Consider the following 14,907-nt stretch of genomic DNA (forward strand, 5'->3'; position numbering starts at 1 on the left):
CACATGGAAAGAAGATAAAACAGTCACCAGCCTGACGAATTGGATGTCTCTCACACCAAGACAGAAAACAAGTGATCAGAATGGGATCTCTGGCAGAATCCTCAAGGCTTGAAAAGGAAAGAAAATACACAAGAGCTCCATCCCACCCTCCCGACAGACATACTGGGAAGAGGCCCCACTTCAGGGGGTCCAGTCCGGGAAGTGTTGGAGCTGAGTCCTGTTTTCCCCTCATCTGAGTGGGATTGACGGTGGCCAGGCTGTTGCTGGAGACCCGGATGCCAGAGTTCCGTGTCCCAGGGTCCTTTGGGATGTGGACACTGAGACTCCAACTCCACCCTGAAATAGAAGAGCCAAGGGGCTCAGGAGTCAAAGTGGCGGGAAGGAGGGGGTGGCAGTCTTGCCAGTCTTGCCTACCTGCCTGCCTGACCCGCTCCCTGAGGAGAACACCAGCTAGAGTGTTATCCTTCCTTCCTCCTTACACTGCCTGAGAGAGGAGTGTCACTTGACCTCAGGGCACATTCCAGAATGAGGCCACAGCCAAAAATAGGACCCAGAACCCTGCCACCTATCCTGCCTATATTAATCACACATTCTCAGGGCAGGAGGGAGACTTCAGACTCCTTGGGGAGGTGGGAGGAGAAAGAGGACACAGAATCAGGAAATGGAGCTGGGAGAAATGAGGGAAGACCCCAGAGAAGCCCGTTCAGAGCCTTGTGGTCGAGCAGTACACTGCACGTCCTTGGTCCCAGGACCCTTCAACGAATCCGCCATGAGCTCTGTGAGTTGGGCCCACAGACCTCCTGGAGCCGCTAAGCAATGATGCCAGCCTGGGGTCAGTTCAAGCATAGAGGAGACGGATGCTGTTTATGCAGCCTGGGGGCCAGCAGAGGTTCCCCTAAGGAACTGAGTCTTGAAGGATGAGTAGGCAGAAGGCTAATGTCTCGCTCAGGAATCTAGGCCATGATTGCTTATGTGTGTGATAGAAATACCATGTCACATGGTGAGGTTGTAAGACAACCCTGGGGTGCTGTGTATGCAGCTGACAGGAAGCAGGCCCTTTGGAGATATTTGGGGTCCCAATGGGATTCCACACCACCCAGCCCAAAGTGTGTGGTGTGTGTGTGTGTGTGTGTGTGTGTGTGTGTGTGTGTGTGTGTGTGAGAGACGCTGGAGAAACAACATAATACGAGCATGAAGAGCTTTGAAGTCAGACTGCCTAGGTTAAAATTCTGGCTCTGCTACTTAGCCCCTGGGTGATCTTGGGAAAGTTTCTCATCCCCCAGCCTCAGTTTTCCTGCCTACAAAATAGCATCCTGCCTCATACAGTTGTGATGGAGATAACAAGAGACGCCCCGTGCCTGTCACGTAGTCAGTGCCCGCTCAGTGTTGAAGTTATAACAGGACAGTTGGATACAGGGTGCTCTCCCAGCCTAAGGAAATCTCCATGGGGCTGTGTATTTATTCTCTCCCTTCCCTCATCAGGTTCCGCCCCTGGTCCCCACTCTCTGGCCCCACTGTCCAGGGGGTGACATCAGACTATGGAGCAGCTGGCCAGACAATGGAGCAGAGTGTCCTAGGAGGCTGGAGATGCTGGGGGAGGCAGAGGGTGGAAAAAGCCAAGCTGTCCTGCCCCAGAGGCCTCGGGGCTGGGCCCGCGACAGCGGCGCCAGACCAGGCCTCTGAAGAGGCAAACAGAGATAAACTGGAATGAGGGTGGGGGAGAGGGGGAGAACTGTGGCGGGGGGGGGGGGGGGGGGGGAGCCATCAGGTGCAGGGAGGGGAGGAGTGAATGTCCAGTGTAGACAGGAAAACAGGTGAGTCTGGCCTCGGACCTGAACGAGGGCTCAATCCCTATATGTCCTAGGGCCCAGGTGGGGGCAAATCTCCCAGACTGGGTGGGGTGGCCTCCCCAGGATACCTGGCGACCAGACCCTGGGAATTCAGTTCAGCCTTTACGGAACACCCACTAGATGTCAGTTCCTGTTTAAGGCCTCGCCAACAGAGGACAGGGACTCAGGCTTTGTTTCCAGGACAGAAAAATAGATGCCACGTAGTAATAGTTATAATAAAGTCATAATAGACTCTAAGTCATTTATTCCCTAAGTGCCCATTTTTCTGAATGCCAAATCAGCCTGGGTGGGGAGATTAGTTTGGCTGTACTCTGTGAGCAACAGAATAAAATATTTGAAGCTGTGTGGTCACTGAACCTGTGAAACCCAAAGCCCAGAAAGACAAAGGGAGGCTTTAGATCCTGGGGTCCTGCTCTCGGCCAGGCAGCTGCCGAAGGCAACGTGAGGGCCCAGGGGCAGCCATCTGTGCCGGGCTCTGTTTCCTAGGCTTTCCCGTTTGACAAGATTAAAAGGGTCGAGCTCCCCAAGTCTCTGTAAAGAACTCTTACTACCCTGTTTTACAGACGAGGAAACTGAGGTGCAGAAAGACTGCAGATAAGGGTCAGAGCCCAGATTCAGGCCTCGAAGGGTCTGACTCAACAGCCTGGGCTTTGTCATGCTGCCAGGCTGGGGATGGAGTGCGACAGGGACCCCAGGTCTAGGGCTGTGGGTGGGCAGTGAGCTGATGAGAGGGAGCCCTGAGATGGGACTTCCCTGAACCTCACATCTCCACCAGGTAGCCACAAGGCTCAGGCCCCATAGCTGTGCAAGTGTGGAGAAGAGGGGAAATGACAGGTGCTGGCATGTTGACCTTTACCCCCTCAGGCTCTAAGGTACTGTGCTATTTATTGGAGCACCTTGGCCTAGAAGTAGGTACATCAGAATGTCCCCAAGCCTCTGAGGGCAGGTGAGGAGCTGAGTCCTCACCTGCCTGGTTCCCTGACCCCCTCGGGGAGGGGCCTATAGCTGGTGCTCACACCTCCGTGGTGGCTAAGTTTTATGCTCATTATTTTCCCAGTGGTGACCAGAGAAGTACCCACTCCTCTGGCTTCGCTTCTCTTCTCTCTCAGGGAGCAGCTTGTCTTTTTGATCCTGGTCCCTCTTATTTATCTTGATCCTGGCCCCTCTTTCTTGCAAGGGATTATCTCTAAGGAGGGCTGGGGCTGGGCTGGGTGTGGATTCCTCCTTGGGGCTGTGGCCCAGGAAGACCTAAGGAAGTGGACAGGGGACAGGTGTCTCTTGTGCTTAGCTGGCTCCCAGCCTGAGGGACAGACAAGCTGTGGGGCATGCCATGGCTGCAGTCTCGTGAACACACCTCCAGGACAGGGGGGTGGCCAAAAGGTGCTTCTGTCCCTGTCCTGGAACCTGATCCACATGGTCGGAGCCCACCTAGGGCTTGGGAACGGGGCCTCACCCAGAGGCCCCCTAGGGAGTCACAGCTGGGCAGCCCCTCCCTGCCCCACCCCTGTCTCCCCCATCTTTGCACCTCTAAACTTGACACTGTTAGTGGCAGGATCTGGACTCTGCCCCTGGCCCACCCTGCTGCTGTGATGCGACTGAGATACAGGTCAGAACACCTGGGCCTAAGTCCCACACCTTCCTGTCTCTTTGCTCTTTGATAAGTCAGCTGGCCCCTCGGGCCTCTGCTTTCCTGGGCCTTTTTCACAGAACTGCGGTGAGCACCACGGTTAAGGAGCCGTGGAGCCACAAAGGGGGCCAAGTGTTAGCAGTGTCTCTCCATCATGCATCTGTGGTTCCGTTGGCCAGACTTCCCTCCGGCAGGGTCACCAAAGCAAAAGATACCACCCATTCTCCCTCCCCTCTCCCACACACATATTAGCTCCAACAAATCACACAAGAAGGCCTGTTGATACTATGAGCTTTTAATTGGTATCTTCCTTCCTACATTTGAGTAAGAAACAAGGACGCCCCGCAATGACCTTCCGCTTTGGAGGGTCATGGGCAGAATGAGGGGCTGAGGAGGGAGTGGGGGCAGATGTAGAGCTGACAATGGTTTTCCAAACCCTTTCTCTAGTGGTGGGGTGGCTGGACCTGCACCGAAAGTTCAGAAACAAAAATCACCAACGAGCTGCCAACCGCCACACCTGCAATCCCAGGCCTCACCTGGCAGAACCTCCCTCCGCAGGTCCCCGCAGCTCCTGAGGCCACCACCAGATGGCAGCATTGAGCAGCATTCCTTCCCTCCCTAAGCCTGCCTCCCTTCTCATTCCTTCAGCAACCCCTTCCCTGCCTGCTTTCCCTCTTCCTTTCTTTCTCTTCCTACCAAAACAGATCCTGGGGTTTCTATCTGCTTTATGTCCAAGGAAGCCAGTGGCCGATGAAAGCACACTGTCAAACGAGACCATCTGACAGCTGGGAGGGTCAGCCAAGGGTCTGCTTCCGGGGAACACTGGGATCTGGACATTTGTGTTCACTGTGGGCTGGGCAGTGACTAACAGCTCTCTGTGATCCTAACACTTGGCACCCAATAATGTTCAGAAAAATGTCCGTTGAGTTGGTTACTGAACAGAATTGAATCAATAAATCAACAATCAAGAAACCAATCAATAAAGCCAAAAAGATGAAACATGAGAAAAATGTTTTCTGCTGGTGCCGTGGTGGCCTCAGAGACCACTTGGCCAACTTGACCGAAGCATAGGCTGACCACCCCCCAAGGGTACCTGCCCAGCAGCCTGCACTCAGGCAAGCTGTGTGCTGGCCTGGACCACGCCTCCTGCCTCCCAATTCCCACGACCCCGAACATGAAGCGGTCTCTGCTCTTAGTGGTCTAGGGGGCTGTGGGGAATTTGTCTGCTGAGTCCCTGAACCCTCCTTTTTCTCCCCACCTGCCCCTTTTGCAAACCAACTCATTCCATGATTCCTGTGGCCACCTTGCAGCTGCCATCTCTAGAATCCTGGCTGGAAGACTGGCTGGGGGTAGGTGGCTGGGAGAGCCAGGGGAAGGGGCGGCCAGCAAAGAGAGCATAATAATGCCCAAGCAGGTTGGTCATCAGGAATAACTTGCAGGAGTCTATTGACTTCTGCTTTTGTCCCCCTCAGCTAAAAAGATACGGACCCCGTAGTGAACCCAAAGAATAGAAATTGATCTAAGACTTTCTGGTGGCTTTTTTCTGATGGCTGGATTGCTGTGTCTCTGCTGGCCTAAGACGGTCGAATCTGAGCTTGCCCAGTTTGTTGACTGAGGGGTGTCAGGGCGGGTAGGCAGGAGAGGGCCAGAGAGGGGGCAGGGGCGGGGTGGGGGGGCTTCAGTGTGAGCCCAGGAACTCCTTGAGGACGTCGCAGGTCTTCTTGTGCATGACCTCGCGCAGCTTCCTAACCCGCCGAGTGCTGGACGCTCCCACGAAGCTATCGGGCCGCAGCATGGCCATACCAGCATCCACCTCTCCCATGATGATGAGCGGCGTCTCGCCCACCGTCACGTTGGGGCAGGGGCAGGTCCAGTCCACATGGAGCAGAGTGACCTCTAGTGGCTCCCGGCCCAGGAACTTGAGGCCCATCTTCTCATCCTTCAGGACCTCGTCCACAGTCACCAGGGCGCGACCCGAGTCAGGCTCCTCGGTCAGCTCAGAGACTCGGGCCAAGATGACAAAGTCGCTCCGACAGAAGCTGGTCACGAGCTTCTGCCTTGGCTTGCAGGCCCGGCAGCGCTGGTTCCCCCGAGGGAAGGGGCAGGACTCCTCGCAGGCCTCGCGGCTCTCGAAGTTGTTGCCGTTGCCCTCACAGCCACCGTAGACAAAGGACTGGCACTGGCCTGTCTGACTGTTGTAGGCCCAGCGAGGCTCATAGGCCTTGCATGGCCCCTGCAGGGCAGGCAGGCTGCACAGAGCGAGCGGCCCATTCATGCAGGCCAGCATGCAGGCCTCGTAGGTCTCAAAGTGGTTGCGGTTGCGGTGACAGTGGCCAAAGGTGAAGGTGAGGCAGTTGTTGGCCTGGGTGTCGAAGTGCCAGCGGGTCTGCTCCTCACCACAGTCCTCACTGTCGGGGGGCTTCAGGCACTCGGCCGCGGGGAAAGCTGTGCCGTTAGGGGTGCTGTCCGCAGTGGCCGCAGCCTGACCCCCCCTGACCACCGACAGCGGGAAGTCCGCGCGCAGGACTCCAGCGGCATTGCGGGCCGTGCAGGTATAGATGCCAGCATCGTGGAGCTGAGCGTTGTAGATGACGAGCTGTGCAATGTTGGTGACCACCACGTTGCCACGCACATGGTTGGGCCTCATGACCACGTTCTCCCGATCCTCCAGCTGCTTCTCCCATGTGATCTCAGGCCGGGGCCTGCCCACCACGTCACAGAGGAAGCTCACTGTCTCGCCCACAGTGACCGACTCATGCACAGGGTGGTTGAGCAGAGCTGGGGCAGCCATGTCCAGCCCAGGGGTCTCCGGCAAAGCCGTGGTGGGGTGTACGGTGGTCTCAGGTGGCGGAGGGCTAGTGTTGGGCCAGGTGAAGTGATAGCGGCAGGTGACAACGGCCAGTGTGATGCCCTTGGAGCAGGCCTCGGCATCCATGTAGCAGCGGTTATAGTAGGTGAGGCCGTCCGAGGCACAGGTAAAACTGGGCTCCTTCTCACAGCGATCTTTACACTTACACACGGGTTGGCCGTCCCAGATGTCACACTCAGAGCCCTGCTGCAGACACATGAAGTGGTCACATGTGGCCTCCTTGGGCATGCCTACCGGGCCCTTCTTCCCTTTCACGTCCATGTAGCGGGCTGCCACACAGCTCTTGGTCCCACACACGTTGGGGCAGCACTTCTCATAGGTCTCACACTCCTGGAGAGAGCCAAATGGAGAGGCCTGAATAAAGAGGAGGCGGGAGGGAGCACAGGCTGCCCCCATGGTTGCTGCGGAAGGGAACTATTATAATGTGCTCCCCTATCATAAGCAAAACATTTTAGTAATAATAATAGCTAAGTATACAGAGCACCTACTACTTGCCAGGCCCTCTTCTAAGACCGCTTACCTCTGCCAGCTTATTTAATCCTCATCACAAGTCTCTGAGGTGGGTATACCAATATCCCTACCTCAGAGATGATAACTGACGCACAGAGAATTACATAACTTGACCAAGGTCACACAGCCAATAGTGTGGGAAGAGGCAGGCCACCTCCCTCTCGGAGGGGAAGTTTTCTTACTAGAATTTTACAGATGAGAATGCAGAGCCTCTGAGAAGTGACGCCAAACGCCCAGGGCTGGGACGTGGTGGAAAAGGGCTTCAAGCTCCAGGTGGATGGGATTCTGAAATGAGGTTTTTTTCTCTTCTACATCATATAGTGACTGCAAAGGAGGTCTAGGTAGGAACAAAGGCCTTTTTGTCTTTTTTTCTTCTGGGGTGAGGAGACCCTGGCTGAATCGAAGAGGTCACCCCAAACGCTGAGAAGGAAAAGTGGGACACGGCTGGGACAGTTGCTCAAGACTGTCCACACGCACATCAGGAGCAGCGGCTCTGACGAGGGCCACACTTGTCCACAGCCGAGAGGAAGGGCAGGCAGGACAGGCCCAGTAGGCCAGGTCTCGCCGCCATGGGCTGTGCCAGACCTCGGTGCCCAGTTCCAATGTGGGGGACATTTCATGCCGAGATCAACAAGGAAAAAAGTCCCCTTGTGTGGCAAAGGTCAGCAAGGCCGTCAGCGAGGACTTACCAGGCTGTAATTCCTTCTGATTCTCTGTGGAGCCACGTAAGGCATTAGTTTAATTCCTCGAAATTAGCAGCATGGTCAGGGGCCAACACACAAGGATTTCACGTGGTGTTTTCGACAATAGAACATCGTACCCACCGGGCCGGCGGGCACCGCTCCTAATCCTCTGCCCTGGTAGTAGCTCTATGAATTACTCCCCACTAGGGCTGGCCTCTTGTGGTTCCGACTTTCCTTTCAGCCTCTGACATTCCACATCAGCTAACAGGGGAAAGATCCCCCACCCGGGCTGTGCAGAGCCTGCCTGCTCAACTTGTTTACTGTTTTCCCCTCTCGGCTGAGAATGGGGACTTTGTTTTGCAGCCCTTACTTGGCATAGGCTTCCAGGCCACACCAGGGGAGTGTTTGGGACAGAGATGGGCAGATCTCAGAGCTGGGTGGGGTCTGAGGGAGAGAGACTGAGTGGGGGGAACCGCGAGCAGGCAGGAGAATCTGCTTCTCAGCCTGAGGGTCAGCCTATTCTCTAAGATACTCGGGCCGAAGCTCCTCAGGACTCAGAGATCCATGAAAGGCTGGGTCCTCAGCGACCAGGCGGAGGTATTTCTGGGCACAAGAAACCTAGAGGGGATCCTGAGAACAGTCTTCCTTAAGGGCCCAGAATGTACTCACATGTTATTGTCTGAATCCCCAGCCCCATACAGGTGCCTTCTCCCCAAGATACAGTAAATCAGCCGGAGTCTCACTGTCCCCCAGCTCTACCTGATTGACCAGGCCAGCATGTGTCAGGCTTCCGTGCAAATGTAGCCAATTCACAATGCCACCCACCCCTCCCCACTTCCTTTCCCTCTGCACCACCACTGCTCACTGGCAGCTTCTGGCCTGAGAAGTCTGAGAATTGTCCCCTGGGCGCTGTGAGTCAGAGTCCACTCTCTCCAGGGCAACCCTGCAGGTTATGTGAATTTGGCAGAGGAAGGACCAGGGTCTCTCTTGTTCCCTGTGATGCCCAGCCCAGCCCTGAGCCCCAAGAGCTGGCCAGGCTGGCAGGAAGCGCCTCTGCTCAGGCAGGCTCTTCACCGCTGGGGGCAGTGGTAGGAATGGTCCTTGGACTGGGGAGCTGGGAGAGAATTGTCCTCCCACCACGCCTGCCCTGCTTGCTGCAGGATGCTCTGATGAGAGCAGAAAAGGGGAACCGAGGAATCTGGCACGTCGAAATTTAGTCCACTTCCCTCCTAGAGACACCGAGAGTCTTATTCAGAGCTGTTCCCACCCTTCCTCCTTGTCAGCCTGGTCTGCTTTCAGTGTCAGGGCCCGAACCCCTGGGGAGGTGGCCTGAAGGCCACATGAAGCCTTCGCTCTGAAGTCAGACAGCCGTGGGTTCCAAGCCACCCCTCACATCCCTGGCTGTGGGACCTTCTGCTGCTCCCTGTCCTGTCACGAGTGTCTGCTCTCACCTCTCAACAGGCTACCAACACATGTACCTGGCATAGTCCTAGCTCAGGGCGGGCCCGCAGCAAACATGACACCAGGAATTCAAGGGTTCCCAGTCCCAGATGAACTTGGATATCACACCCACCTCTTTTGCTGGGCCTCAGAGTTAGACAAACGTCACACCCTGTTTACCTCCATGAGTCCCTTCACCCTGGGACCTGCAAGGCACTCACCATCCCTACTCCCCGCTCCCACTTTCCCTCACTAACACACTCACATGGTCGGCTTAGGCTTCCGGATTCCCACTCACCTGGTCCGTCTCACACTCCCGCTTGCAGGTGCTCTGAGCATCTACCCAGAGGTTGGGGTTCATGTCGTTGGGGCAGATGCCAGCATGGGAATAGCGGATGGGTGGCAGTGCCAGGCCTCTTGGGGATACCCCAAGCAGCAGCAGCAGCGCTGCCACCTGCCCCCAGTGGGACCAGAACCGGCAGCACCGCAGGGCCCACATGGTGCGATCTGCAGCGGCCAGAGACGTCCCCTGCAGCACCACCAGGGGCTGGGCCCACCAGGGCCGCCTTCTTCTCAGGGGCTGCAGGCACCTGCCCTGGGCCCCCCAGCAGGCTCCCTGCTGCTGGTAAGTGGCGCCCGCTGGGCTGTGCAGCTTCAGAGCAAAGAAAGGTCTTTGCACGGAAACCCCCTCTCCTGAGTGTGCGGGGAGAGGAGCCGCAGCAGGGGCCTGAGCCTGGATTTATATCCTGGGCGCCACCGAGCAGGAGCGAGCTGACCTGATGCCTGTCACAGGCCGGCTGCTGGCTCCTCTGTCCCACGGCTGATCACAGACTTGTTGCAGAAGGGGAAAAAAAAAAGCTGGAAGCAGTTTAGGCGGCGTATCTGGCACGGTGGGACACCTGCTTGTTTTTGACTCCAGGAGGCCTTTAACCCCTTCAAGGGCCAGAAATGGCATGTGCTTTGGGGGGAGCTGGCTCCAGGACACGCAAGCTCACTGTAAAGGAGCAGTTTGTTTCCCTTTCCCCCACCTCCTCAGGCCGGGCCCCCTCCTCCCCTCGGCCACCTCTGAAGAACACACAATCGCTTGTTACAAGGAGGGACCTGCAGGCGCTCGGTTAGCATCGCCCGGCCCGATAGTACATTTGAGAGCAAATGACGTGGAAAAACAACAAGTTCACGGCCATTCCAGGGCGGGCCTGAGCAGCGGCTGTGCTGTGTAAGCCGACTCCCACCCCAGCACCAGGTCCCTTTGTGGGGGGTGTATGCACGGACAGCGCCCTATCTCTCTGTCCCGGGCAGTTTGCGTCTCAAGTTCCAACTTTGGTGAATTTTCCCCAAATCATTCCAGACACACATACCAGATATGCTGCGGCTCCCCGGCTGCCGGGACGTATCACATTCCTCACTTCTCCATTGACACACTCATGGCTCCAAGAAAACCTACGCGGTTAACAGTGTCTCAGGGCGGCGCTGGGCAGCCGAGCAGCCCTTACTAATGACTTGGTGATTCGGTGAGCTCTTTCGAGGCGCCAGGCACTTTTCAGTTGTCTTGCTTCCCCCCACTTTACAAAGGAGAAGGTCCACGCCCAAACAGAGTGTGGGACTTGCTCAAGGTCATCCACAGGAAACAATGATAGCAACATTAATTGGTAATGTTTAATGGGCCCTTCATAAGTGCCAGGCTCTCCTTACGCATCTCATTTAATCCTCACAACAAACTACCTTCATTTCAGATTTGAGGAAAAGATGCACAGAGAGGCTAAGCAACTTGCTTGTGTCACACAGCTCCGTTACCCTACCATTAATATGGGAAACAGGGACACCAGATTGTGGGTGCAAGCAGGGGCCTCTGGAAACCACCCCGCCCACCCACATCTGTCAGTACTGCTGTCAAAGTGCATCCCAGACTCTGGTTTTCACAGGCTGGACAAGAAGTTTGTAAAACATCAGGGGCTGCATTTGTGGAGGGGGCTGGGAAAAGAGCCAGAAGCTGCTGGGGGCAGGGCAATTTCTCTCCCGTTTGGCAGGAAATGGCTCCTATCTAAAATGCCACGGAAAAGTGAACAGGCTGAGTGTTTGCCTCGATAGCTTGATCCCCAGGGGGTCGATCCCTGGAAGAGAGAAGCGCCTTTTCAAGGTTAAGCCGGAAAGTATTTGGGGAGCAGCATCTGAGCTGCTGTGTCCCAAGGATCGTGCATGGCACAACACATGTCAGAGCCAGTAGACACTAGAAGGTCCCCAGCAGTGCCCTCATTTTACAGAGGGGGAAACTGAATCCTGAACCCAGACCCCTCCTTTCCCAGGTCCATTCTCGTCTTTAGGGCTACAGTTCACCGGTCAGTTTGACTGTGAAAAGGCAGCCTGACCGTTTCCTCCACACTGCAGACTTTTCCTCTTCCTCACAGGGTGGTGTGTTGCCTTCTCCCCACCTAAGCCAAGTCCCTCCCATTGTATGGGTCATTCTGCAAGATCTGTCTTTTCTGCTTATGTCAAAGAGCTAATGAAGGGTGTCAGATCCTAATCCCCTAAATTATTGGAATAAACTTCCCTCCGAGGCCCATCTCAGTAATGAAGCCAGACAGCAGGCGACGCCGGCTGCTTTGAATTCTCTATAATTTCATAAACCCATGTTCCAGCTGCTCGGAGCAGGGCTTTAGCACACGCTTGAGGAACACAGTTTGTGCAGATTCCCTTGACATCACAAAGGGAAATGAATGGTGACACATTTCTAAGTAGGACTTAGAAAAATTGTCACAGTCCCATTACGTGAGGACAAGTATCCAGGGAGAAGATGCTGATTTCTGGAAAGTTACTTGCGACCATTTGAGGGAGTGGGGGCTTGGGGAGTGGGGAGGAGGAGAAGAAGCACAGAGCAGAGGTGGGAGTGTGGGGGCAGTCAGCAAAGTAGGGGAAGCTGTCTTCCTAGCCCGCTGCTCACGGTGGATAGAGAAAGCCCTTGCCCAGTTCCGTCCTTCGAGAGACATGGCCTCTCCCTCTCAGGGCCCCACTCCTGGCCATTCTGCTCTGAGAACTCTCAAAGCAGCATCAGGGAAGAAGGGGCCCTAGAACACTCAGGCTCCCCCTCTCAGCCCTTCCAAGTCTCCCACCAAAACACAGCTCAGAATAATAAATAACATCTGATCAGGGCTCAGAGCCCACACAGCGTTTTCACCAACATCGTCACTGCTGACCCTCATGCCAGCCCCAGGAGGGAGCCTGGGAGAGGTTGCTGTGAGCGCCAGTGGACAGGAGGAAACCGAGTCACACAGAGGTTAGGCTAGCCTGCCTGCGGTCCCATGGCTCATGGCCTCCTTTCCCAGACCCCAGTCCCGTTCTCTTTATACAACCCCATGCAAGCTTCCAGCCCTTCTGGAAAGACCCCCACTGGCCATCCTGCCAGCCCCGCCTGTTTCTAAGCTGTTCTGGGAGTGCTGTGAGGTCTCCTCCTCTGAGCCCCTCCCTCCCTGCCCGGCTCCATCTGACTGTCTCCCTCACACTCTTCACTAGTGGGTGGCATGGACCCCACCCTCACTAACCTCCTGGGACCAAGTGAGGGCTCAGCTGCTCACTCCCACCATCCATCAGGATACCACCTTCTCTCAGAGGAGGTTTCTGGGGAGCGGAGCCTGGGCTGGGTGGGGCTGACCTTGGGGGTGTCCCCTGCCTTTCACCCTCCCCAAAGACATCAGGTACAGCTCAGTCAGAAAGAGGGCTGGGCTCTGACTTCATCTCAGAAGAGCTTCGGCAGCCCACACCACTGTTAAAGGGCAGAGGAACCATGGGCCCTTCACACCCTCTAGGGTGGGTTCAAGGCCTAGTCTAGGGTTAGCTGGCAGGAAGTCACCCTGGACAGTAAACTCTGGATGACCCTTGACCTCAGGTTCACCCTTAGCATAACAATTCCTGAGCCACTAAGGCCTTGACAGGATAACACAGCTGATACCATTTCTCAAATTGGCCAGGCCGCCCCCTTCGGGAGACCTTAGCTGAACACGTGTTAGGGACACCAAGAAACCTACAGAGATGCCATGCCAGCTTTTCAGATGTCATATCACTCACGCACATACCAAATCTCTTACATCTTGCGGTATCTCTTCCATCTTTCCCTACTTGATGTTTTTAAAAGCAACTATTATGTGCTAAGTTCTGGGTACATAGAAATAGGTGTAGTCCTTGCTCGCAGAAAGGGCACAGTCTCCTCCAGAAAATAAACATGCATTAGCATGATAGAAGAGTAAACACTGTCTTGGGGGTCTTACAAGTGTTAGGAGCAGGGAGGTGGGAGAGAGGCCTGGGGCTGCCATTACACAGCCGTGACCTGGGTGGGTCTTGAAGCCTGAGCAGGAGTCTGCAAGACAGCGCAGAGAAGGCGGTTTCCTACACTTCTCCTTGGAAAGGCCTGGCCCCCAGAACAGCCTCCTCAGCCAAGGCCCTCCCTCCACGGGGCCCAGGCCTCCGGAAAGGGGAAGTGAGAGGGAAGGCAATAGGTTTAGGAGACAGGGTGGGGGTGGGAACTGCAGGTCTTTTCTCTGCATGGGACAGCCCCCACAAAGTCAAAACAGCAGCCCATTTTGGTCCACCCTGCTTGGGCCCCCAGACCTGAGGCAGCCATGCTTTCTCCCACGTGGATGGGGGAGGCCAGCTCTCTGGGAGCCTCCATACCCTGTTCCTGTCATTTAAACATATTTGGGGAGGAAGAAGGATTTGAGGAGCAGGGATTAGGGTGCTGGGGAGAAGCAGTCCTCAATGAGGGTGTTCAGATGGTTCTCAGAAGTCCTGGGCTGCCTCCGCTAAAGACAGCGTCCCAAGCCAGGGAATTCAATAAAGCTGGCGGCTCATTACCCAGCTGGGGACCCCCTGCCCGAGCGGCCATGGGCCTGGGTTACATTACAGGGCTGTGTGAACTCTCCCCTCCGAGTGAGACGGCACCAGGCCTTGGAATAATTACGGGGCCTCAGCAGATGGTGGAGGCGGACGGATGGGGGAGGCCTTCAGCTGTGGGACATGTGACCTGCCAGCATCTGTACAGAGCAGGACATGGGAGGGGTCCACGCTGGGCCTCGGGGGAGGCAGCACTGAATCGAGATCTGAGAGTTATGGGGTTGGCCGTGGTGGGGCATGGCCCAGTGCCCTGGGCCAGCCAGGCCTCCTTCAGACTCCTGCGTGGGCCAGGGGGCCCTGCCTGCTGGTGGGGCCCAGTCTCTGGAAGCAGGAGTGTGGTGTCTGAATGGGATCTGTGTGTTATGAAGCAACAATAGGAGACACGGCTTCTGGTACAGCCTAATTCTGGACACCTTCAAGACTTCAAATGCCTAGAAAGGTGGGTGTCAAGGTGCTCAGTGGATTGCAGCCCTGTGTCAGCCCCTCACCCACTTGGGAAGCTCCATGGTGCTTGGGTTGAACACTGCAATGAGTCAGGAGTCCTGGGTTCTCACCCTGGTCTGCCATTCACCCACGGTGCGAGCCCCTCTACGTCCCCATCTGAGGCCCCTTTCAGCTCCCTCCTCTGTGATCCCATGTCCTGATTCCTTCAGCTTTGCCTTGATGCAATTGGCTTCAAACAGCCCCAAGCTGCTCTTAGCCAAAACAAACATGGGCGAGAAGAAGCTAGAAGGCTGCGGGGATGCCGGGCTGGTGTCGGTTCCATTGCTCTGCTCTGCTGCTGGGTGGGGTGAGCAGCGGCCCCTGTTTCCACTTTTCCCAGGCCTAGAGTAAAGTGGGAATGCCACAAATACAGGCATGGCCTCCCTCCCACTCAGGGATCACCTACCCTAGAAACTTCCTTTGGCTACTCAACTCTCCACACTCTCGAGCTCCTGCCCTCTCTGCCTTACTGTTGTCTTCCTTCAGATGAGAGAAAAATGAAAAGATCTCATACTCTTGGGTCTCTCTGCTTACCCACATGCCGCTTAGCAAAGGGGCACATGT

At 55.8% G+C, this 14,907-nt stretch overlaps 1 protein-coding gene across 3 annotated transcripts; it reads right to left on the bottom strand.

Annotated features, from left to right (window-relative positions):
- Positions 1 to 3,762: 3,762 nt before the first annotated feature.
- On the bottom strand, positions 3,763 to 10,403 carry WFIKKN2 (WAP, follistatin/kazal, immunoglobulin, kunitz and netrin domain containing 2). 3 transcript variants are annotated; one of them, XM_081028282.1, is made up of 2 exons: positions 10,338 to 10,403; positions 3,763 to 6,676 (listed from the first exon to the last, which is right to left on the bottom strand). In XM_081028282.1, exon 2 carries the CDS (start codon positions 6,605 to 6,607, stop codon positions 5,156 to 5,158), a length of 1,452 nt encoding a protein of 483 aa, XP_080884408.1. In that variant the 5' UTR covers positions 6,608 to 6,676; positions 10,338 to 10,403; the 3' UTR covers positions 3,763 to 5,155. The 3 variants fall into 3 exon arrangements, with proteins under 3 accessions (XP_080884408.1, XP_080884407.1, XP_080884409.1); XM_081028281.1 differs by lacking the exon at positions 10,338 to 10,403 and adding an exon at positions 9,278 to 9,661; XM_081028283.1 differs by lacking the exon at positions 10,338 to 10,403 and adding an exon at positions 7,546 to 7,587.
- Between the last annotated feature and the right edge of the window lie 4,504 nt (positions 10,404 to 14,907).

The sequence above is a fragment of the Rhinolophus hipposideros genome (assembly GCF_964194185.1).
Source record: "Rhinolophus hipposideros genome assembly, chromosome: 20".
Lineage (NCBI taxonomy): Eukaryota > Metazoa > Chordata > Mammalia > Chiroptera > Rhinolophidae > Rhinolophus > Rhinolophus hipposideros.

Excerpts from the sequence above, each read along its gene's own strand:
- WFIKKN2 (XM_081028281.1), bottom strand. The coding sequence starts at position 9,478 with ATGTGGGCCCTGCGGTGCTGCCGGTTCTGGTCCCACTGGGGGCAGGTG. Across the intron at positions 6,677-9,277 it reads GGGAGTGTGAGACGGACCAG|GAGTGTGAGACCTATGAGAA; the intron begins GTGAGTGGGAAT and ends GGCTCTCTCCAG.